This window comes from Liolophura sinensis, chromosome 10, assembly GCF_032854445.1.
Source record: "Liolophura sinensis isolate JHLJ2023 chromosome 10, CUHK_Ljap_v2, whole genome shotgun sequence".
In the NCBI taxonomy this organism is placed as follows: domain Eukaryota; kingdom Metazoa; phylum Mollusca; class Polyplacophora; order Chitonida; family Chitonidae; genus Liolophura; species Liolophura sinensis.
Genome location: NC_088304.1, coordinates 13,124,529 through 13,150,424, shown reverse-complemented (window position 1 = coordinate 13,150,424; position 25,896 = coordinate 13,124,529). Strand labels below are relative to the sequence as shown.

The 25,896-nt window shown below is 37.6% G+C and overlaps 1 protein-coding gene across 1 annotated transcript in view; it reads left to right on the top strand.

Annotated features, from left to right (window-relative positions):
* The first annotated feature begins 259 nt into the window (after nucleotides 1-259).
* LOC135476281 (myotubularin-related protein 3-like) overlaps nucleotides 260-25,896 on the top strand; it is a 37,557-nt gene continuing 11,920 nt past the window's right edge. Inside the window, exons 1-6 of the mRNA XM_064756264.1 lie at nucleotides 260-409; nucleotides 11,046-11,141; nucleotides 23,274-23,566; nucleotides 24,013-24,185; nucleotides 25,081-25,177; nucleotides 25,735-25,848. Coding sequence (XP_064612334.1) covers nucleotides 11,139-11,141; nucleotides 23,274-23,566; nucleotides 24,013-24,185; nucleotides 25,081-25,177; nucleotides 25,735-25,848 — 680 coding nt within the window. The 5' untranslated portion in view covers nucleotides 260-409; nucleotides 11,046-11,138. The remainder of the gene's footprint in view (nucleotides 410-11,045; nucleotides 11,142-23,273; nucleotides 23,567-24,012; nucleotides 24,186-25,080; nucleotides 25,178-25,734; nucleotides 25,849-25,896) is intronic.

Genomic DNA, 25,896 nt, shown 5'->3' with positions numbered 1-25,896 from the left:
TTACTCTTGCATTTATATCCAGATGATTTCTAACGTTTACTCCTGACCTGACAATTGTATTTACTAAGATTTCAGAGCAGAAACTATTCTTAACTCAGAATAATCAATGAACAATTTTTTAGGGCTTTAATAGCACGGAGCAAGGTGACAAGGTACGAGTCAAAGAGTGAACGACCTTGAGACAATCACATGACACGACCGGCCCCTGGATGACGTCACCGGCTGTTGACGTTTTGTTCGCCATTTTGAGCATGAGAGAGATAGCATACGAGGAATAGAGAGAGTTTTTATTGGAGGTCTTCTTGATCGCAGGCAGCTTTCTTCGGAAGGTTCGGCCCCTGTCAAGGCGAATACAGGACGCTTGTTTTGGAGGACTTGAATTTTCGCTGATCTCCAGGTTTTTATTTGGGTAAGCCTTGAAACATAAGTTGCATTCCTCGGTTCGCTTTGCATGTTCATGTTGTGTGGTTGACACTACACAACGCACCATGCCAATGGTACTACAACAACAACCGCAATTCAAGATTCGGGTTAAGCAGATTTAAACCTTTAAATTTGACTCGATTGTCTCTTTAATTTGTAATTAATGGTCACGTTATACACCGTCTGACATACTCAAAAATGGTCGTGGAGCTTTTTTATTTGGATTGAAGGATTCTAAATGTAAAAGTAAAAAACATAGGCCTATTTATACAACCTATACCCTAAATGAAAGCGCTATACTTAAGATTAAATAAAATATCTGAATTTTCTGCCAGCATCACTTGTTATTTGTTTAATAGTTAAACATGGAAGGATCAGAAGTTTCCTTTTGAACAGATTACAGATTATCGTTCTGAGGTTTGCTAAGTAGCTCTTCAGGACATGGTATTCCAGACACATTTTGGCACACTTCAGCCATACATTGTGCCTCAAATCAGTGGATTTTGTAGAAAATGATGATGTTTAAAACCGTTTTTCTCTCTCATGAAGACTTAAAAAAGCTAAAAAATAGTGTTCTTCACAGTTTGTATAGCTCTTTCATTTCTGTTATGTAAATGTCATTTCACTTCTTTTAAATTGAAATTCCATACAGGTATGATTATCCAACACTAGAAAATAAAGTGGGAACTTTTATATTAGAATCAAGCAAATTTATTTTGGATCTTCTTGTTATAGGATACAGTAATTACTTCAGGTTTTCATCACAGGGGCATAGACTGTAGCCTACATGTTTACTTAGCATGGAATAGTTAGCATAGTTTGTAACATGATAACAAAAATCATGTTGCCTTCTGCCAGAAACACTAAGTCTTGCCTGTTTTTATCATATATATGGGAAAAAATACCTGTCTTCATGCACTGCAGGAGATTCTTTCTTCGTCATATGACTGAAAAATTGTTAAGTACGATGTTAAACCCCAAGCACTCACTCACTCATGCACTGCAGGACAATATGAAACAGCTTATAGACTTAAAGTGCAAAAACATTATTTAGCACAGGTTCTGGTACATAACATTTGTGTTTCAGAATGAGATATTGGTCAGTGTTTGGGTTACTATCACTACAAAATTGGAATATTTTGCTCGCAAACATCATTTATGCTCACTCTCATAATATAGCATTGTTGAGATAATTGAAGTACGGAACAACATCTATTTACAAATCGTTTTTTTGCTCAAATTTTAAAATTTGCTGGTTCTTAATTTCCTTGACCACACACTTCTGTTATATTGAGATGTTGCTCCTGTCATCACTGCCAACTAAAAAACGAACTTTGTGAATGGTTCTAATTATCACGTGTTGTTCTCAGAATGCCTCCACTGATTTTCCGATAGCTGGATATCAGTTCTATACATGTACATGTACGTGTGCCTGTACTTTTATTTCATAACCATGCATGTTTGTACATTCATGAGCAAATAACTTCATGCATTTTATTTTCTGTTATGAATTGATATGTATGGTTTGTAGCGTGTTCAACATTGCATGTCATCTGTTTATTATTCCTTTCTGTAGACATGCATTAAAACATTAAAATTACTCAGTGACAAAGAATATTTGGAATGCCGGAATTTTAATGTCAGCCAAGCAGCATTTAATTGTGGAATAGTTTTGTAAATAAAGTAAACCATGCATTAAGCTGAACTTAGCGACTTTTACTTTGTTTGACATTGTGCATACATGTTCATTCTTCCAGGCAGTGCTTATTGGTGCTATACCATCACAATACATGGATATTGCATCACTTTGTACATGAGGCTAGATTTTAGCGCAAAGATAAATTAACAGAAGTAATTTTTTGGTGGCTCCCTTTTAATGTGTCAAAGTAAGGTTCCACTTCTTGATTTGCTTGTTGGTTCTGCTTTAGGGGTCAAACCATACTTTGCCACAGTAGGGAACAGACTGGTAAAACTCCTTCCCACCTGAAACAGAACAGTCCAGAGCTATGTGCTCTTTTGTTTTTTCCTTTATTACATCACAATTGTCAGTATATGTGTGCTCCATTAATGTATTTAAAGGTGAAGTGCCATATTTGGTCACATACAGAGCGGTGCTTAGGACAAGGTACAGAGTACATGTACATCTGGTTGTAGTTTTACCTCATTGGTCAAAACATTTTTTTTTCTGGACTAACTCTCTTAATGTAGAAAACATACCGGTGTATCTACATGTACTGTACGAACGGAAAACCTGTTTTCAATATTTGATCAATAGGAATAAGAGTTTTGTGATTCGTGTCAAGTGTGCATGACACAAGTTCAGTCTGTTTTGTGTAAGCATGAAGATTTTATAATGACTGACAATATGGAAATGGGCTAACGCAGAATGTGCACAGTCAGCTCTTCAAGGCTTTCAAAATTTCTACCATCAAAGCCACCTAAGAAGGCGTCTTCTCTATTTACCATTGAAAACATTTCACCTGCTCTGTCGTGTGAAGTTGAAAAGATTTAAAGACTTTGTCACACGTGTTGAATTTTTCATTGAACATTAATGTGCTTGCTGTCTGAATAGTTAATATTGACAGTTGACAACTGCAGCCATCTTATCATTGAGTCAGTCACACACGCCGTGTGCTAATTTGATCATAGAAATGATCACAGCTTCAAATCTGTAGAAGTACATGCGGAGTATGTACATATGTCTGGCATCAGTCTTTGATGTGAAATGACCATCAATTTGAAGACGAGAACAGTTTGTGATGAAGAATATAATAGCAGGTTATGCCAGACTCCACAGGGTGGATTACATGTAGTTAGGATGTTTTATTTAAATGCCCAGTAAGACATAGAGATTTGAAATTAATATTGAGGAAGAGAAATTCCTTCAAATTTGTAATGAACACTGCATGACTTATAGGAATAAGATATGGAACGCCCATGGCACGTTCATGTTGCTGCCCCTTAAGCTGTCTGAAATTCTCCAATACTGAGGATTAACCCCTGGTTTCATGAATCCACTTTTGTAACTGTCTACTCTCAGCAAGCCCTTTCATCACAGACATGTTGCAGTTGAAGCTTTATAGCAAGTGACACCTGCATTACATTAACGTGATATGGCTTTATACAAAGTATTTGTATGTCCTGTGTACCACAGTTACAAAATTGATAATTCACTCTATCCAGACAGTATTGTTATCCTGTTCATGCATTATCAATTTGTTGTGATTTTGTGAAATTCTGGAAGTCAGTTCAATAAATCACACCATGTGCAATCAGTTTAATAGTTTAAGCTGCTTTCACATGGTGTCATCTGTTGTACTGACTTCCATAATTTGACAAAATCACATGTTAATAGTCCAACTCATTTAAGTAAAAGTTTGACCTAAAGTCTTATGAAATCGAGTTTGACGTTTACCTATACACACATGACGTGAAAGGTGAGCCATTTTGTTGAGCTCTGTTGTTTGGGCTGATGAAACTCTTGACTGGTTGACATGCCGCCAAATTTATACATTTACATATGCCGTTGAGATCAGGAAGTAAATCAAGTTTCAGATCAACCACAGTTGAGGGTTAAATATCTGACATGACATAAGAATTCAAGGGCAGGCTGAAGGATCATATTTTTGGTTTTGAGGTAGTTTACGTTTTCACTTTCTGTTTCATCTTAAATGCCAATATACATGTAGCCTTTCAATCGGCCCTTTCCTTAAGCTTAAAAGATGTGTTTAGCCTTAAGGCTCATGCGTACACACGAGTAGAAGTAAAAGTGCTGACTGTGGCATTTCCCCAGGTGACCTTATCGGTACACAGTACACGTACATTGAGTCAATCTACATGTATGTACAGTACTTTCTGATCAGTTTTATGATGTGCTTGAGCTGCACAGATGTGAGTCGGATGTTATTTACTTATATTGATTTAAGTATATTGATCAAGTATTGAAGAATGGCTTGCCAGGGTGCCTCTGTGTTATTTACTGTTAAAGTTCTTGCCTGTTTTATGAGAAAAGCTTTTACAAACTTGTGTTCTGGAGCACAGCTTAGAACTTCAATCAAATAAGTCTGTACCCTAATGCAACTTACATTGAAGGCTTGTAGCATTAATCACATTTCAATTTCAGATCTGAAAAGAATTACATGTAGTTTACTACATGTACTTAAGTCATGTTGTCAAAGCCTCATCTTATTGTGGGCCCTCACTGATTTGTCATCTAATGAATGAAGACAAGCCTTTGATTAGTGACATTGTAAGGTCAAATCCAGCTGATTTGACTGCAGGTTTACGTCAGGAGATTTGTCTGGTATCCTTCGAATAGCAGAGATTTCCTCTGGGTAGATTCAAAGTTTCCTTCACACTTTAAACAGCATCACTGTCTCCTCAGTGAAATATTCTCGAATATGGCATAAAACATCAATAAAAGGAATACATTTCTCTCAGTCAAAAAGCAAATTTTAAAATACACTGAGTGTGTAGAAATTAACCCAACATCAGTGATGTGCTGTTAGGTTGTATGTACATACATGTATGTAGCTATAATGTCAGATAGTTGACATCTGCCTCCATGAAACTAGGACATTTATGTTTACTTTTCACAAGTCTGGGTGCTTTAGCCCAACTAGACTTGGAGCCAATATTAGGTCACCATTAAAAACATGTACATTATACACAGCACTGGAGAAAGGGACTAAGCACTATATGTACATGTATGTAATCATGTATATTGTTGTGAACTCTGGGTGCCTGCAACATGGGTGTGGCTGTTGCACTATTGTTACGTGATGTCAAACATGCCCCCCTCCAGAGTTGGTTGAGGTTTTTAATGTAACTTTTTCTTATTACATAGACATTATTATATGGTAAAAGGTCTAATATTTGGCCCGCAGGAAAGGTGTACATTTTAACAGACTCCATATTCTGATATACAGTATGTGTACATCCATTTACTGTACGCTATTGAAAATCACTTGACGGGCGTTAAACGTGAAGAAAATAGATGAATGAATAAATACTACATCGAAGCATGTAAGACTGCACACATGTACAAGTGTTCTAAATCTGAATATTTTAACACCTTGTAAAATAGAGGAAAAGGAAGGAAACCCAGGTACCAGTCTTTGCTTCCTCAATATCTGTATGTAAAAGTCCACAACGCAATAAATCAGAAAGCTGTGTAAACAGCTGGTTTTCAATCTTTGTGGAGCAGAGTGTGTGAGAAATAAAAGAATGTCAGCCTTTATAATGTGAGCCACCTGTTGCATCATGGCAGCGGTGTTATTAATGCATGTGTCTTGAACATGTGTGTGTTTGTCATAGTTGTTTGTACATAGACCTGCTTGTTTTGGAAGGCATATAGGCGCCAGTACTTGAATACTGCCTGGGGAGTGTGTCATTTCACCTGTGAGGTTTTGAGTTCAAGCCTGGCACAGGAAAAATTTTCAGAAATTTTTTTTGTTTTATGTGTATTTGCCTGTTTTGGACAGCACATAGGCACCACCAGTACTTGGATAGTGTCTGACCAGTGTCTTTTCACCTGTGAGGATTTGAGTTCAAGTTTGGTTCACTAAAGATTCTCAGAATTATTTTATTTTACAGTGGCATGAGATTGCGTTACCCATGCACAATTGGCTGATATGTTATAGGCTCCAGATTTTGTCCAAAAAGGTTGATGCTTGATTGACTCTTTAACTTAGACATGTATCTTCAAGTTCATGTTCATGTAACATTGTGTGTTACGTAACTTGGGTACATGTAGACACGCTACGAGTCATTCTTAACTGAGGTTCATACATAATCTGTGCTTACATGCATTTCATATTTACTTGTACTTTGCATAATATGTTACAAAAGATGCATTTGGATCCGATTTATTCACATATTTGATTGTTGCTTAATGAACAGGATATAGAATTGTTGGTTATTTCAACAGAGGAGTAAATGTGAAAAGCTGTGAACTAAATATAAGCAATACATGTACAAAAACTTAATATTGTTGGCAAGAGTCCCTACGATAAATTGCGCATCTCGTGATCAAAGATTGCATGTATACGTGTGTACAACCTGTACGTCATGTGTTTGTAATCTGTCTTGTACCTTGCCTTAATGTTAAGGACAGGTATCGTATCATTTTGGCATTTTGCCAGCGTGTCACATGTTGACTGAAGCCTTGTATTTTTTCTGTCATTTGTGTCAATGACCTACTAAACCAGGACTCCGATGTTCTCTAAATACAGTGTTTATCACAATCACAGATGATTGTTCTGAAAGTGGAAGTCTTGTCTAGTCTGTAGGTAATATAGATATATCAGTACACGTACTGTTTAGTCTATAGTGAATGACATACATGTACAGTAAATGCTCTAAAATTTCACCCGTGCATAAGAAGTTGCAGAGTTTGCCCAATTCTGAAGGCTCTGTTCATCGTTAACTAGAAAGACGGTTTGAGCTTTGTCCGGGAGATAGGATGATGTATAACTGGGAAAGTTCCAGCATCATAAGTAACATTTTATTTGGCTGTAAAATGTGTTTTTTTTGGGGGGCCAAACTTTTATGTCATCTGTCGTACCATATGTCCCTCAACCTTTTCCTTATGTACAGTATATGCTCAGTCAGAATATATTAACACAAAGTGTCCCTCAGTGAGACACCCTATATACCATTTTTGCCAAGAAAACAGTAACTGTAACTTTGTTATTGTAAGAGTATGTGTGGTTGATGTATTTATCATGTTTATTGTTCTAGAACAGTAAACTATTTACAGATTGAAGTGCTAAAGGTCTCATGCACAGAAAATTGAACAATGCCTGTATTTATGGTACATGTACATCTATTTTAAGATTGACCAGGATGCCACATTTGATGGGGATGAATCCCAGTGAGATTCGCAAAATGACTGATTCAAAATTCTATGTATGCATGCCTTCAGTTTCACTTATAGGAAAGCACACATTCTTTTCTTTTTTTTTTGGAGTTCAAGCGAGAAATCTTCCGTAGTGCTGTGGTTTGTACATTTATTACAATATTGGAAGGTGTACTTGTAAATACCAAGGCCTGGTTTCACAGAACTTCTAAGTTCAGTTAATTGCTCAAATGTAGCCAGTAGTATTTTGCAGAAGTCTTACATGGAATGTTTCTTGAAAAAATAAACTTCACTGTATGCATGTAAGTATAGTATTATGTTCCTTAAGCAGAGCACATTTGCTTCTGAAGGTACAAAAACTCAAGAAGTTTTGTGAAACTATTCACAGTACTACATGTATAGTATTACTGTTAATATATTATTATTACTTTACTGTAAGTTCATGTTCTCATATTGTGTCTACTTGCACAGTGTGCATTGTAATATACATGATTGTACACGTGATTAATAACCACCTGGTGAAATCGGGAAATCCCCAGGAACATTCCCCGGTTTATAAAGGGACAAGATGATCATTGTATTTTTATTCAAAGATAAGCAGCATGATGCTGGATAGAACACAACGTAGCGAAGCTTACATATATATCTATGCACACACATACATGAGCCACAAAAATTTGGATGGTTTTCATTTACATGCGTGTATGTCACATTTTAAGACATGACGGCATACTTGTACATTTCTGTGTGTCTTGTGATGAAAATGATAACGTGATAGTTACTGTGAGGCACCTTTACAGGTAAATTTCTTGTGTATGTATCAACTTTCTGTGTCTTTGATGGTGAGTCAGAGAATGGTGTAATATAGTACATTGTACTGGAATTCCTGTCATAGTAGTGGAATGAATGAATATGGTTTGAATAACACTTGCCATGTGAATAGAAAACATTGACATCTTTATACATGTATACTGTAATTTGTTAATGCTGTTGAAAAACTACATGTATGCTGTGCATGTACATGTAGACCTTATCTGCTGTTGTGCTGTTTAATGGGATTCATTTTTTCGGACTCGTTAATTAATGGGGTGGTCTAAATATAACTCCAGCTTCAAATGTGTATTTTTTTTTTTAGTAGTGATCACAGATCCATGTACACCCACCTGTAGGATATCAGAGGGCAGCTGCAGGTAGAGAAAGTCACACAGATCTTTGTTTTGTATTACCATACCATAGTCCGGTATTACAGGTGTTTTGGCACGTAATTACATTTTATAAGTACATTTAGTCTGGAATAAAGTTCTGTTTGTTATGAATTAAGGTTAGGTGGCACAGATATTATAGATTTTAACACCATGACCTTGTATTTTATAATACACTAACTTTTAAACATCATATAGACTGAAAAATGACTATGGCATCAAGCACTGGGCTGAAAACAAATATGAAAAAAAAATTTTTTTATTGATTTAGTTTGTTTTTTCAATTATTTTTTTTTTTTACCTTGATGTCTTTTATTCTTTGATACACCTGGAAACATGTTAAATGTAAATTCGAAATTTTACAGGTACATATTCCTCTGATTACTGTACACATAGAAAATCTGATTCCATGAAGATTGACAAGCATGGAATTGCAAAATGGCTGTTCATGTAAATGTGCATCGTGCAAACTTGTTAAATTTCTCACTATCTGTTAAGGTTTACTGTGTTGTAAATTACGATTGTCCATTGCTTTCTATTAATGCACATTATCTACCTAGGATAAAGTATGTTTTTAAGTTAGTTTGTAGAATTTACATACACGCACTTACCTATTTGTATCGCAAGTATGATATAAGGTCTAATATATATATATATATATATATATATATATATATATACACAGTGTTAATACATGTGTATATATGTGCTGAATAAATTGTCGCAAGAAAAAGCAAGCAATGAATCCATCAAGAGTACACTTACTTACATATTTATGTACATGTACAGTAGTCTATTACCTAAAGTTTAGCCTTTTCAACAGACACATTATACTTGATTCTGATTGACATATCCACCTTTTATATAGAGCCACTTAAAAAGTTATTTAAAGAGTGCACCATACCTTTGTATTAATGTACATGTACAGGTATTAAGGTGCTGAATTGAGTAGGTACAGTGTACATGTAAATATATGATGTGCTTGTATATTAGGATAAATACCAGAGGGCTGATTATCTCATCAGCTCACCTGCACGTGACAGCGGCTGCATATAGGCCGCTAAGCTGGTATAATTAACGAGATTCTGACTCGATAAGCGGTTTATCTCCAGTGAGTTTTTGAAGGTAAACAGCTTTTTACCTGTAGGTACAGGCTTTATTCGTGACGCACAACATTCCTGTATAGGCTGGGGGTCACTTGAGTTAAATTGTTTGACAGTGAGAACAGTTTTGATCTGTACTCCATGTATTTTAAAACAGTTTGGTCACTTTATGCTGAAGATGGTGCACTGGATCCTGTTTTTCGACAGTAGTGATGTAGATGAACACATGTTTTGCACAAGAGTTTATTTGTTTGCAATTTGCCATAGTCAATATTGAGATTATCATCTAGCAGTCTGATAAGATCTCATAGCAGAGCATGAGAATGTGGCAGCTGTTAGAGCTGTTAGAGTTTTATATCTTGCTGTGCTGAGCTAATTCCTAATTAATTGTACATGTACATCTATTAATTAGAATATCAAATCAGAACTTCAGAAAATAATCTGTGCACTTTAATACATGAGCATGTAAGGGGCCTCAGTCGGTTAGCGTGCTAGCGCAGCGTAATGACCCAGGAGCCTCTAACCAATGCGGTTTCTGTGAGTTAAAGTCCAGCTCATGCTGGCATCCTCTCCGGTCGTACGTGGGAAGGTCATGCAAGCAACCTGCGGATGGTCGTGGGTTTCCCCGAGGCTGTGCCCAGTTTCCTCCCACCATAATGCTGGCCGCCGTCGTATAAGAGAAATATTCTTGAGTACGGCGTAAAACACCAATCAAATAAATACTTGCACATGTACAAGGAAAAGAAAACAGAAACAACAACAACAAAAAATCAGCAAAAAGAAAAAAGCCATAAAATATCAAATATTTACTTATTTATTTGATTGTTTTTTTTTTTACGGCGTACACAGATATTAAATACACAAGGAATAAAAACAAAATGTAATGGTACATGTATTTCCTATTGTTTATATACGGGCAGAACAACTTTTAACATAAATACATGCACAGTACATGTATTTGATTTGTGTGCATGTACAAGTACGTGTATATTTACATGTATATCCAATACTCCCGGCTGTTTACAATACCAGGATAGTAATGACACCAGTTGTGTATGTCTAGGCTAGTTTTTCATGTACAGGTCATGAGCCCGTGGGAAATGTTTGGGTCACTCTATCTTGTCCATGCCTGTATATGTATGCTTGTGCGCCTGTGTGCACCTGTAAAGGTGCTCAGCATGCAGGCTATGATGAGTCATAAGTTAGGCTGTGTGCCTTAATAACATAGTCAGTAAAGATCCTGTTGATTATTCATTGAAGATTCTGGTGTTGTAACTACCTGCATCCATGTACTGTATGTGTTTGTAGTATAGTGGTTCACTGTTAGTAATACATGTAGATCACATTCGGATTATAAAGCAAGCTATCATCATCTGTGTACATGCCGATAACAACTGTGAAAAGGCTTAGAATTCTATGTCATAATCATTTCATTTGTATATATTTATTCCTGTACAGTGACCTTGGGGTGACCTTGAGGACGACAGAGACAGAAATTTGTCAATACAGGATCAGGACCAGAAACCAAGTTAACCACTGCCAGACACAGTCATGGTGAGTCCACGTCACATGTTCTTCTGCATTAGGTATATGGTGTAAATACTAAAAAGCCTTGGGGTCCCAGTTTTTTTAGACAAACTCAGACCATTTGCATGCACAGTTTTTCAGCCGAGTCAGCAGATTTTATTCACGTTTTAACCAGGACTTGTGTCTGGACCAAGAGTCCAGTGTAAATGCACTGAATGAATAATTATGGCGTAACGCCAAGTCGGCAATATTTCATATTGGTACGTGTATGTATGTACAACTATGAGCCAAGACTAGAATTGGAGCTACAGCACATGTACATACTGTACATGTATACACTGATAATTGAACTGAACTTGAGATGAGACCTGAATATGTACATCAGTCTGGAGATATGTGTCACCTGTTCTTTCCTGTCCCAGGTAGCAATTAACTACCGTTCGATCAGAGACATTGATAAATCAGTCGGTATGCTTCGTTACACAATTCTGGTTGTTATACTCTGCATGTTTTCCTAATGGGCAGGGCTGTCAGTCTGTATATAAAAATTCATGGTCTACAGAATAAAATCTGTGTGCAAAGACTTCATACGCGTACAAAGACTTTAAAAACCCTAAGGGCAGTGCCTATGAGCACATACAGTGTTTTTAGATGTGCAAGTGCTCATTTCATCAGACAGGCTATAGCTTTTGTGCTCATTTAGTAGATTTTTCTCAGCCTTCAAGTTAGACAGTTGGTTTCTTGTGTTGAAGATTTGTGTTACAGAATGTTTAAATGTATTACCGGGAATTTTTTTTTTTTTAACAATTCGTACAGGTGGTGTGTAAAGTTCCTCTACATGTGTATAGAACATGTATGGCGTTTTCCTGCCAGGTAATTGTCCTTATACAAGTGCGTGTACACGTGAACACGTACGTGAGCCTGTGAAAGTCACAAGTAGAAGTCATTCATGTGCACACATCTTGGTTGCACATCTATGGTCGATTGCAGTTGAGCTATATGCAGGATTTAATGACATCTAAAGACCAGACTGTGCATTTATCATGTTTATAGAAAGGCTACAAAGGAGTTAATTTCACCCTGCATTTACCTGTGCACATATGAAAAGTTAAACCATACCAGAAATTATTACAATTTTAATATAACTATTAAAAACATGTACATGTCATTTTATATTTATCATTGCTCTTCATTACTTATGCATAATAAGCCGCATTCTCAAGATATGCACATGTAATTTGGATCGAAGTCACAAGTTCAGACATTTCGGTTTAGTTAAATTCTTCAGGTTCGCATGAAACATTGCTCCGTGTGGACAAGACTTTTTTTATGCTCAATGCGTGTTTATGAAATTTCATTGATTAATTTCTTTTCCATATAGTTTTGTTTCATTGATGCAAAATACCTTTGCCACCTGAGCACTGCGTTAAAGAGTTGACCAGTAAATGCACACTTACAGAACTCAAGCTCCCAGGTTACTGGAGGCCGGGCTCTTGTAGGAATTTAACAGCTCATTGGCCCCATATTCTGCAGTTTTGTATCTTTCGTTATGCTGCGCACAGCCCCTCTGCAGTTCCACCTTGGGGACTGCACTTTCAATTACATGTACCCGACGTTGATGCAATCGTTTTAATTGCTTCAGTAATGAAACAATTTATAGTGAAATTTCCTATCATGTATGCTCATCTTTGGAATCCATTATTTTATGAAGTGACTAGAATTATCAAAAAAAAAAAAATACATGAACATGATGTACACATACCTTTATTAACAGTGTTAGGAAGTTTTTTAATCCCTCAGGTGTTGACATTACTGATCAAGGGTGTCATGGTGCACGAATTGTAGACAAAACCACACCCTGTGTTTGTATAATTCACTTGAGCGAAAGAGTTCGTGCCCATGTACATTTATCGCAGAAATAGGAAAAGGACAGAGGAATTCTTTGGGATTCTGGTTAAACTAATGTCCTGTGGGAATTCTCAGGCCTCTTCAAGCACATCTGTGGGCAGAAGAACTACTGTAGCGGACATTTTAACGCATGCATACAAGTACTTAATCGGTTTATTCTTGAATGCTCATTGAACTTTCTCCCTAGAAAAGGATCATGTTTCATTTTCGTACCGAGAAGAATGTAACGCATTGCTTTCTATGAAATTTATACAGTACCCTACTATTTTTCTTATGTGTTCCTTGACATAGATTTTTGCTTTTTACATTCAACTGTGAATAAATTTATCGGTACGTGTATTTGTGATGTTCCACTGATGCATGTAGGTTTTTGATATTCACACACTTTCGGTACGTGTATTCTGGTTATTCTGGCCTTATTTGTACAGGTATTGTTATATGTCATTGATCTCACACGAATCTTTCCCATTTGTCTCGTCTGACGTCCATTTCTGGCTTAATCATGTGGTTGAGCAAACACATAACACTCCAAGCTTTCAGGCAGCTCTCAAAATTTATGGTTTGTCGGATAGAAGTCCACATGGCCCTACATCTACACGTACTAGTGAGTGACCCTGGAAGAAAGTACATGTATGTGATGCATGTACATTAGGCTATGTGTGATGCTAAGAAAATGTACCTGTACGTTCTTGTACATAATTAATTATTAATAAGCATGTTCACTTTCAGATTCAACCTGAAAGTTGATTTTCATATCTGATACTAACTGCGTAAACCTTTTGGCTTCTGCGTTATAATACTATGCTATCAAGGCATTCATGTGTTAATAGGATATCACCCTGCCACACAAGACAGGCTATAAAATCTTTGAATCATAACCATTGCAGTGTATGACCTACATACAGTGTACACTTGTAGATGCAGCAGACAGTAGCAGGGCTAATCTGTGTCGGCCTGCAGTGTTCAGTGTACAGTGTACAATGTACATGTAGTTCAAACACAAAGTCCTGCGCTTGTGTATAAAGGTTATCGTGACATTGTCATGCAAGGTGCTGACATGACTGCAGTGAACATGTACCTGGAGTTTGATACGCTTGCTCATGTACACACTGTATTAATTTGGCTGTCAGTCCCAGAGCTTTGCTTCGTACGGATCAGTAGCAAATCCTTGTGACAGACATATAGAAGTGTTGACCATACCCCATGATTTAATAGTCTAATTGCTTTAATAGTCTAATTATTATTGTATTAATTTACGTGTACACCAGTGTACATGTATATTTCAATGGTAATGTATATGAAAGCCACTTTACACTTACGTACCCCATTCCCCTCTTTCTTTTTGATTTGACTTGATCATTTGACTTGTACATGTACTTTGTTGGTGACAGGCATGGTACTAATAAAAAAAAAGATAAGCAAGAGTCAAAAGACTCTATAAAAAGAAAATAATTCCACGTTTTTTTAAATTGAGTAACATGCATTGAAAGGAGTAAATTCACTCATATTGAAAATGCTGGCCATTATTGGGAAGAATCAGTGACCGAAGACACTTGCACTATAGACCTGCCCATGGTTATTTTTGGACCAGTTTGTTACCAGTTTCATTCATGTTCTGAGAACTTTTGCATACAAGTGTGAAACAGCCTCATGAAATGCACGCACTTAGGAACAAAAAATAAAAAAAACGAACAAAAAGAATTGTAAAAACTTACAATATAACAGCATTATGCGGATATTTATGGGCATCTTGGAGAGATGCAGTAGATGTGTTTATCTGAGCCTGTAATTGATTTACTGTTTTTCTTCAGCCTTGTTGCATGTTTGCGAGATGTTTACTCAAGCATATTCTGAAGGCATTATTCTATGTAGTCTGATAAAATTATACTTTTGGTGAAGCCCTGAAATTGGCCAATCCTACCAATGTAGTTTTGTCTCCAAAATCAAATCATAGGTGTGCATAGAATTAAATTGCACTGAATGCTGCTCTTTCATATGCGAAAAGTTTGAGGATTTTATTAGGGTAGGTGCAGTGTAATGACACTTTTTACCTATATGTACATGTACTGTATATAAAAAACATATGTTAAAGGGTCAGAATAATTAATATAATTAAGACACATGTACATGAAGTTTTTGTGATGAAACCAATAATAGTTGAATAAAATTAAATGTGAGAAAATGTACGTGTATAAATACAGTATGGTGTGTACATACAAATGGTACAGGAGTGAACAAAATGTCAGGTTTTGGCGGGTTGACGTGGTTCTATTTTTAACTGCAATGAAATGAAGACGACATCTTCCTTTATAGCTTAATGAAGTTAACCTTTTTTGTGTTGTGTGGCATTGTTTTTGAATTCCTGTACACGGGGCCTCTGTGGTTCAGTCGGTTAGCGCGCTTGCGCAGCATAATGACCCAGGAGCCTCTCACCAATGCGGTCGCTGTGAGTTCAAGTCCAGCTCATGCTGGCTTCCTCTCCGGCTGTAAGTGGGAAGGTCTGTCAGCAACTTGCGGATGGTTGTGGGTTTCCTCCAGGCTCTGCCCAGTTTCCACCCACCATAATGCTGGCCGCCGTTGTATAAGGGAAATATTCTCGAGTACAGCGTAAAACACCAATCAAATAAATAAATTCCTGTACATGTACTTGTATGCAGTGTACAGTATGACGTGCTGAAAATCATGAATACCTTATTTCTTCTAAAATTTGGGACACCTGGTCTGCTCCAATATATGTGTAATTCTAGCAGGAATATTGATTTTTTTTTTCTCTCCCATGGTTAAACCTCCCATGAACAACACACTCATATCTTTACCCATTTTAAAAGGCTTCTTAGAAAATGTAACATTCTACTTCCAACTTTTCTGATATCTGTCCCAAATTTTAGAAGAATAAGGGGGTATTAGAGCACATACAGTTTATACACTTCTTAGGAGGAATGCATGGGAATTCCTGGCTGATAGTTTGTGAGTAATAATGTGTGTTTTGCTGTGTTAATCATGAGTATTACAGGTAGAAGTTGCGACATACTCAAAACAATCTGCATACATGTGCGTTATCCCGGCAGACATTGTCGCAGTAGTATACAGACAAGTCACTGACCTCAAAACGGATTTCCTACTCGTGATTTACAACAAAACAGCATTGAGTCGTTATCCGGATTATAAGCAGCAGTACATTACCGGCCGCAGAATGAGGAAAAGTGTTCAGAGCGAGCTGTGAGGTCAGAGGTGAAGAATGTTAACGATGCGACAAGGATCACGTATATATACTTGTACACCATATAGGCAGATTGAGCTGATACTATTCTCTGCAGAAATTACTCCCAAAATACACCTCAACCAGACCAGTTCAGTTTTTGACCTGTTATTAATGGTGTGAAGCATGGAAAGCATGTTGCCACAATCATGGACAGTAATAAATAGCATTCTCTTCATGAATTACCAAGGACACATTTATGCCGCGTTACTATTAATAGTCTACCCTCTTTGTACTATCACCTGAAGGGCAGTTCAACGCACAGTCAAAGGCATGATGTGTACAGCTTTGGGTGGATATTGATTTCTAAGAATTTGGTCTGCATAAATAAGCCCATAATTACACCTACATATACATGCACATGTACATTGTTTACATGTGTGTACATGTATATTTGATAGGTATGTTGCGATTAAGAAGTTTTAAAAAATCACATGTATATATTTTGCATATGTGACAACAAGTACATGTACAGGACTACAGAAAATTTTACCGTTTCCACAAAGCCAGTTTTGACTTAAGTGTAAAATTTGAACTTTGATTTTAGGGCTTAATTATTTTTGAGCCCTGTAAATTACCAGTTTGGCCATCTCATCAGAGTTACCTTTAGACAAATGTGTCAAAATTTGAACTTTCATTATCGTAAACTAAACATTGTGACAATGTTTTAAATTTTGACTTGGGTCAGAAATGTCTTTGTGAAATTAGCCCCAGGTCATGCTGCCGGGGAATGCGGCTACATCTGAGCACCAGGCCAAATACAGTCTGTCTGATGAACCTCCTGACGTACGTGTATACATGTGAACTATCTTAATGATACATGTACAGTTATTACACATGTACGCGTGTACAGTTTAATACAGTTTGGATGTCTCAACAGAGGATGGGTTATGTCTATACACGTAGGTTGCTGAATGAAGACTGCCTATGAAATGGTATGATCTCTTGTCCTACATGTAATGCTGCCATGGGTTTTCACCCACACCTCTAGTGTCTGACAATTCATAGACTACATGTATAATAAAAGCATCTCCACCATGCTGCTGCGTCAGCCGGTCTGTATCAACATGTACATATAGCTACTTGAGTGAATGGTCAGCTCTGTGGGGTTAGACCAATCTGACCCAGGGCCAGGCTAATCAATGAACATTGACCACTGTATCTCTAGAGCTGCTACTTGTGTATGTACTGGCCAGCTTTAGTGGCTACACCCGGTATGCCATCATTAGGTACAGATTATTACACTCTCGGGGCGAAGGCTGGACAAAGCTTCACACACACACACACAGGCCTCCACCAGACGAAGCGTTTTCCATTGTTCTGCTCACTGACCAGCTGTCTTATTATATGGGAGCAAATTGATTAAGTGGATAGAGGGACCATGACCCAAGGTCGAGTCATGTTAAGAGATCATTGAATGCATTCATGATTTCTGGTACATGTATGATATAATTTGGCTGTAAATCTTTAACCTTTTCTATCTCTAAAGCTCTTTTTTCAGTGGAGTTTATGCATACATTTATTATGAAAATGACTCCAAAAAAGGTTTTGTTGTGTCTTTAAAGATGCAATCTTCATAAAACTGTGCAAATTATTTCTCTGCACCGTGTAGTTCTCTAGAATGTTTCAAAATATTGGTGACAGAAGCAGTTGTAAAATTAGGGTAGTCACCAGTGTTTCGATTGAGAGTATACATGTATGCAAGTAAGGTATAAAGTCGTCTCTGCATGTACCTTTTCTGTTATTACACACATGGATGTAATTCCACAGAGTGGCTATAATCCCTGGTCCATTAGTGAGATCCACTGATCAGTGACCTCCATTAAAGCTATGTTCCTGTGGAATAACAGAGTTAATTATAGCCCACCTAGCTGTCCTATCTACAAATGCGCCAGTCTGAGTCTCCGAGCAACCCTCAGAGAACAAGTCTTAGAGCTTTCGTAAGCAGGGCTGTCTTAGTACCTGTACATATATATGTATATACTGTGAAAAGCTGGGCCATACTCCTCGTTGTATATTTGACTTCAGTAAAAATTTAAAACCTCATCACAGTCCTTAGTTTTTTGTACATTTTTGGGGTTTAATTTTAACATCCCTGTATCTTTGGATAACATTTTAAAGGTGGCAAAAATATTAATTTCTAGGGTGCAAAAATAACTTCTAAAATCCTACTTCAAATCTTGACTCAAGTTAGAAATGGCTTTGTGGAATTGGCTCCTTATTTTGTAAGGCATTAAGTGTGCTGTACATAGGAGACCTTCAACCACTTTCTGTTTGGAGTTTCAAAGTTAGCAGCCTTTTTCATTTGTCATTGATTCGTGTACATTAATGTGCAGGTGTTTATACATACATTCATATATATGTATGTGCACAAGTAAAGGTTGGGCAGTCTAGACATAAATCTGATGCATAGAGCTGTGTGGGTTGAACATCTACACATCGTCGGGATGAACACCTGCTCATTGGGAATCAATCCTGAATCCATAACACCTACATGTACATGTACATTGATCAATTTCACTTTTTCTTTTCTCCTCTCCTCTCCTTCCATCATACAGTCTGCTTAGATCTACCTACATGTGATCTCAAGTAAAATAATGTGGGCAATTTGCCTGTCTGACTCCAGGAAACACTGCTCTCAAATTTTCTACTGTGTGAACTTATTGTCCACAGGGATCATTAGATATTTTGAAAGAACAGATTTGGTCTGAAATCTATTTCATACAGTGTATATCATTTCAGACAGGACAAGCGGAAAGCTCTGTGGATACAATCCTCTCTTGATGTCAATTTTACTGTACATGTGTACATTTTAAGTGTCTGCCGTAGAGATATTTTAAGCCACAGACTGCTGGAAACAATGGGAACAGAGTAACCATGTCTGTGTGTGTACATGTACATGTGTATTTCCTTCAAAAGGAGAAAAAAAAAAAAACAGCAGCAGCAACAACAATGTTCTAGAAGTTTGTGGAGAGGAAGTAGATGTACATGTATATGAACAAAGATGTAAATGTACGTTTTTATCTGCTGGCTGGTTTTTCCTTTTCTCACATTGGTGGTCAGTTAAATTTTTACATGGTCCATTATGACTACATGTACATATGCATGTGTGTCGCATTGATGATGATTGATGATGAGTGACTACAGGTTTACATGTATGTCAACAAGTTTGTCAGGTACTTGATGATAGAGGAAGATATACTTCCCTTCTTTTCCTCTGGAATCATGGAGGATGATAACTTTAGTTCAGTCTCCTCCACCCACAAAACGGTCTCCTCTGCCCATACAGCAATCGGTCTCCCCATAAACCATTGCAATAAATGCCTAAATGTATCAAAGAAAGAAATACATTTATGTATATGTAATACAATACATACATGTACATCTGATTTATTATTTATTTATTTATTTATTTATTTATTTGTTTATTTATTTGATTGGTGTTTTCTGCCATACTCAAGAATATTTCACTTATACGACGGCGGCCAGCATTATGGTGGATGGAAACTGTGCAGAGCCCGGGGGAAACCCACGACCATCCTCAGGTTGCTGGCAGACCTTCCCACGTACAGCCGAAGAGGAAGCCAGCATGAGCTGGATTTGAACTCACAGCAACCGCATTGGTGAGAGACTCCTGGGTCATTACGTTGCGCTAGCACGCTAACCAACTGAGCCACGGAGGCACCTCTGATTTATTACATGTGCATCTATTTTTGACAGTGTTTGAACTGTTCATGCGCCTTCCACTGGGCTTTTTTGATCTGTGGATGGGGATAATTTCATTTGCAGTTCTGATGATATTGGCTTGTGTCATTGTCATATTATGCATGTATGTACCTGAAAACACTGTCATAATTAAATACAGGAGGTCACAGTTCAGGGGACTCAAGGAGATTGACCTCAGTGCTGTCACTGACCTTTCAGTCTACCTATGCAGCAGAGTGTGGTGGAGCTGTCAATGTACATGTACACAGCCAGCCAGTCCCATGGGTGACCTTGGTCTATCAAGCTTACACTGTGGCTAACTAACTGTGCAGTGCATTGTTAATATAGAGTAAGACTTTTGTGAGCTGTGTTGCCAATAAATCATTGTATATTGTGTCGGAGGTACATGTACAGTGTACCATAGAGTTTCTAGAATTATGTGTGTTTAAATACTTTACTGGTACAGTGTAGAGTGTACAAAGCTCAGTTACATGCATACCTTGGGCTTTAACATTCAGATGGACAGCATTGAATTGAAGAGTGTAATTCAGGCAGATTGAACACCATTCTTCTAGTCACTCTGCAGTGTAATAAAGGAAAAAATGAACAGTGCATATACCTTGATTCTTTAACTTTTTCAACCACCACTACAACCAACATTTTGAAACATTATGAGAGCTGTGGGTGTAGAGAAGTAATTTCCTAAGCTTTATGAAGCCTACATCTATAGTGACACAAACAAATTGTATTTGGCATCTTTTCCGTAATAATTGAAGGAAAATGTTGAAGATTTATTGTACATGGAGTTACTAATATACATAAGGGACAATATGAAGACGTATTGAGTTCTGCCTGCCTGTGTGCCTTCTCGACCATCATTTGTTACGTTTACCGGAGGAAAGGTCATGTGCATGTGAATGGAAGACTGATTTTGATTGTTTACAGTTCACAGCCTATAAATACAACACACATGCGCCAACAGCTTATTAAATACACATGGACAGTAGCCTCCTCAAGTGCTGTCAGAAGGACAGTGTATATATGTAGATAAAGGTCATGTTCGGGTCAAGTTCTTCTTGTTGCCCTTCATGATTAGAGTGCTTGTGGCCGCACTACATACTATGTATACATGTAGATATATGCAAACTAGCTACACTTCTGGTAAACATACATGTACGTGGGAAAGTGTACCAGTTTCCCCCGTGCTCTGCTTGGTTTCCACCCACCATGATGCAGGCATCTGATATGCAAATAAGCATACTTGAGTACGACATAAAACACAAGTCAAATAAATTCCTCAGGTAGAATTTTGACCGTGGTGTGAGTTCAAATCTGACTTCAGTGAATCTAAATCTTGGTTTCTGTGAAAATGGTCCAGCATAAATACATACATGTACATTTAAATTCAGATGTGGGGAGAAGACAGACAGGTACAAGTGGATCTGCTAAAATAAGATACATGTTTAGTGACAAAGTGTATACATGTAAAACCACTGAAGTAGCAGCCATGGATGTACAAAGACATGCACAATAATCATAAACCTATAAATTTGTCTTCAGGAAATTTTAATTGGACTGCCTTTATACATAACAAATACGAATGATTTAATGAATAATGTTGGCAGGCAAGATTAATTGCGAGGAAAATTTTATTAATTTTCATGTCTCCCTGACTATGTTATCTTGACAATTCAGGCACAGTGCATGATGAAAACGTCATCATTTATACAGTGAGAAATGTGAGAGACAGGGATTACCAATGTGTCATTGCTTACATGTATGGCAGCTATGCATAGGTCTGTGTAAACACCCAGCTATTGACTCCTGGTCAAGGGTGAACCTGACCCACAAATCATGTTGTCTGTTTTAAAGTTGGTATGGTCAGTAGTAACCAGATAGACTGGTCAGTTCAGTGTTTGATGAATCATACCTTTGGCTTACATGTACAGAACAGCCAGCTGGGCTTTGACACTGGACATGTTCATTTACATCTGTGTATAGTGTACATGTATAGCTGGAAGGCCAGTGGGCAGCCATATTTTTTTTGGCCGGGGGGGGGGTTGTTCCTTTGAATGTAAGAAATGTTTATATTCATGCATTGTACATGTACATAATGTACAGCAAATGACGTAGGCGTTTGGCTTCAAAATTCCCCTATTGGAGACAGGTAAAATGTCATAAAATTTCACACTTTGTGCAAAAAACATGGTGCTTTCAAGTTGGATATCAGCCTGCCTTCCCAACAAATTTCGAAACACCTTTCTATGATTAACATAGCTTTCAGGTAAAACGTGCTACAAATAGTCATGGGTGAAATTGTAGGTCGTTTGCTGTATGGTTCCTGCTCATTATCTCCTCAAGATGCTGCACCACAATATTGCTACTTTCATTCCACAGTAAGGATATTGTACTGCTGATACTTGTAGGGGTTCATAGAAGTCATTTTTCCACCACGTTCTAGGTGAAATTGAGTTTGTCTTTTAACTGAAACTTCAACTAACCGTTTGAGATACTAAAATTGAATATTTTTGTATGTTACTATACGTCATTGATTAATATACGTTAATTACCACTGCCTACATATGAACCCAAGCTGGCCTCGTAGTTGATACTGCAAACTGATAATCGGCACACATTGCAGTTATTGTTATATGTATTTCAAGGTACCGGTCCAGTGAAGACCTGCACAGAAAGCTTACAACCTAGATCATGAGACTGAATCAACTGAAACTCACAGGAGCCCTGATGTCCTGACATCACTTTAAAAAAATTTTCATTAGTCATGAATGAAGACAGAATGGTCATGCATTAATGGCTTATGGAATGTGGGGTTGTCACTCTCAGTCTTTGTAAAAAATGGTAGAAAGAAGAAAACAAATATTAGAGAAAATCAAAAATCATGCAACACCTTTCATGCCTTACATGTGTACCTGTAATCTGAATATTAGAGTGTACTTCCAGATGAGTGCTTCACAGAACTCTGAATACGTTCAGACTGAGTTTATGGAAAATTTTGAATATTTCCTCCCCAAAACTACCTCAGATTGAACAAATATAACCAGTTATTGAGTTTTTTATTCAATTGACCGACCGAATACCAGCTCGTCCAGACAACTTCTATGAACCCCTGACTTGTCTATGCAACTATGGTTTTCGTGAAGTCCTGAAACGTCACAGTAGGCACTAAACCATTCCAGGTTACTACATAGATTTTAGCATGATTGTAGAAATGAAATTGAAATCTCAGCACTTCATGCTATTTCAAAAAAATGTTGTATCTTGTACAGGCCAGCGCAGAAGAGCCCCAAAGCATGGAGCACATCCATGCCAGCGAGCTGTACCCCAAGAAGAAGCTGATCACAGAAGACAAGAGCCTACAGGTGCCCTTCCCTCTGCTGTCTGGGGAGAGCGTTGAGTTCCTGGGGCGCACAGTTGACGGCGTCATCGCCCTCTCCACATTCCGCCTCCTCGTCCGCTTCAAAGATTCCTTCGTCAACGTTCCCCTGGGCCTTGTGGAGCAGATAGAGATGAGGGATATCTTCTACCTGAATATCTACTGTAAGGATGCTACAGTGGTCAGGTTAGTATGGGCAAACACTGGGCAGAAGGATCAAAGCTTGACAGTGGTAATTGATGAATTTGTATTGAAAGCTTTAATTGAAAAAAAAAATAGCATTTATCTTCCCGACCAGGGCATTTTGTGTAACTGAATTGTCTATATATACACTAGCTACGTGCACTTGTCTTCAAACTGATACATATTTCGGATTTTTTATGAATCCTGAATATGACCAATAAAATTCAACGGATTACCCTCGTGTCCTGTGTGTAAGGACAGTGGAATGGCAATTTTAGTAGTAACCAAAGGGAGATAACTGTTTATCAGTAGTTTGTAAACTAAGGGTTTAATCTTGGTTTGTGTGTGTTGGTGTTTTTTCATGTTTAACATAAATATATATCTGCTCTTATCAAACAATGTAAGGTGCGTACAAAAATTTGACCTGTTGCTCTCTTTTCCAATTGAAGGTGTGCTTTCTGCACCAATGATGCTTGCTTAGAATGGTTCAAGCGCCTGACTCTCAGGGCTGCATCTCCCAAGAAGATGGAGGACATATTTGCGTTTGCGTTCCACGTTTGGTGCGTTGATCACAGTCCGTGTCCTTCTGACCTGGAAAGCTGCTACCAACTGTGTCAGGATGGTAGGTATATTACAATGTGTTAGTCCTTTGATATTCTCCACAACCGGTTTATATCTGATATACGTCACACATGCTGGGTGTATATTTCTAAGGACCCAAAGTGTCAGGTATTCAAAACAATGTGTGTGCAGATTAAGTATAGATGACTTAAACTTTTGCTTTTCCTTTCATCAGAGCTCTGGAACAAATACTATAGGAAACAGAGGCACATTATTTACACTGTGTGGTAGACGTGAATGGTTTTCAACAAGCACTGCACTGGTTCCTCTTAAAAAAGGTCCATACTGATGTTGTATCTCTTAATTGCCTAAATATGAAGTCCACTACTTAGTAGTCTTCAGATTCAGACAGATCAAAGGCCCTTGACTAGTAAAATTGTTCACTCAGTTCTAGCTCCTATAATTCAACTGTGGCTGATTTCACGAAGCCCTTTCTGACTTACATGTAAGCTATGGTTACTTTTGGGCTTTCGAAAATAAAATTTTGTCTTCCCTCGTCGATGTTGTCTTATAACAAATGTGTTCAACTTTCAACTACCTGTTCCAAAAATTGAGCATTGTACAGAGCTTTTAAATTTTGACTTAAGTCAGGAAGGGCTTTGTGGAATCGTCCGCAGGTACTTAACTCCAAAGGTTAATGAGATGCACTAGTTTTTCTGGTTTGTACCAGGTTTCCTCCACCCATAAATCTTAACAATGAATAAAATCAGTAAATGAATGGTTGTGGAATTAGTAACTCTACATCAGTATTATCCTCTGTCATATCTTGTCGAGAACATTTTTTAACCAGAACGCCGTATGCTTTCTTATAACCAAAATATTCATGATTGTGGCAGCTTTGAATGCCATTCAAATAAATTTAAAAAGAAGTATTTTGAAGTAATTTCTGTTTTCAGATGACGTGTTCCGGTACAGTTTTGGTAAAGAGGTGGAGAGGATGCAGTTTGATCTGAAGAATGCTTGGAGAATTTCCCATGCTAATGACGATTTCAAGTAAGTACTTAATCTTGTTCCCACCTGGTTTTATGCCTCAAGATAAGAGTTGTTCCCTGTTACTTGGCCAGAGGCAATGGTTTACCCCTGACATTTGACCTAACTCGGTGGCCTTATGGTTAGAGCGTCCACCTCAAAGTCTGGAGACCTCAAGATCAAACCCGGATGTCTTTGGCATGACTCGTCTGGTGTCTTCGGCATGATACTTCAGTGGCAGCAGCATGGGCTCATCCTGTCACAAGAAGAGACAATATAAGTACACACACCTAATGGCTCCTCGCTTTCTTATGACTGAAAAATTGTTAAATATGACGTTAAATCCCATGCATACATGAATACTCCTGATATTCTGGCTTCCTCTTCACTCGTTAACCTGACTGTGGTTGAAAAAGTAAAAAGTTTCGAAAGTATTTAAAAAGTATTATTTGGAAGTGCTTTGTTCCCTTTATTCATGTTATTGACCCTCAGATTTACAAACACACCCCCACTGCCCTCTCAGAAATTCCTCATCTTCATTGTACTGATATGTAATGACAGCACTTTGTTCTCTTTATTAGACTGTGTCCATCCTACCCCAAACAACACATTGTCCCAGAGGTGATCAAGGATGAACATATCATAGATGTGGCTAACTTCAGGGCGCTTCACAGGTTTCCCTCTGTTGTCTGGAGGTAGGTGTTGTTGGATGCAACTACTACTGGATTGATGGTAAATTTATA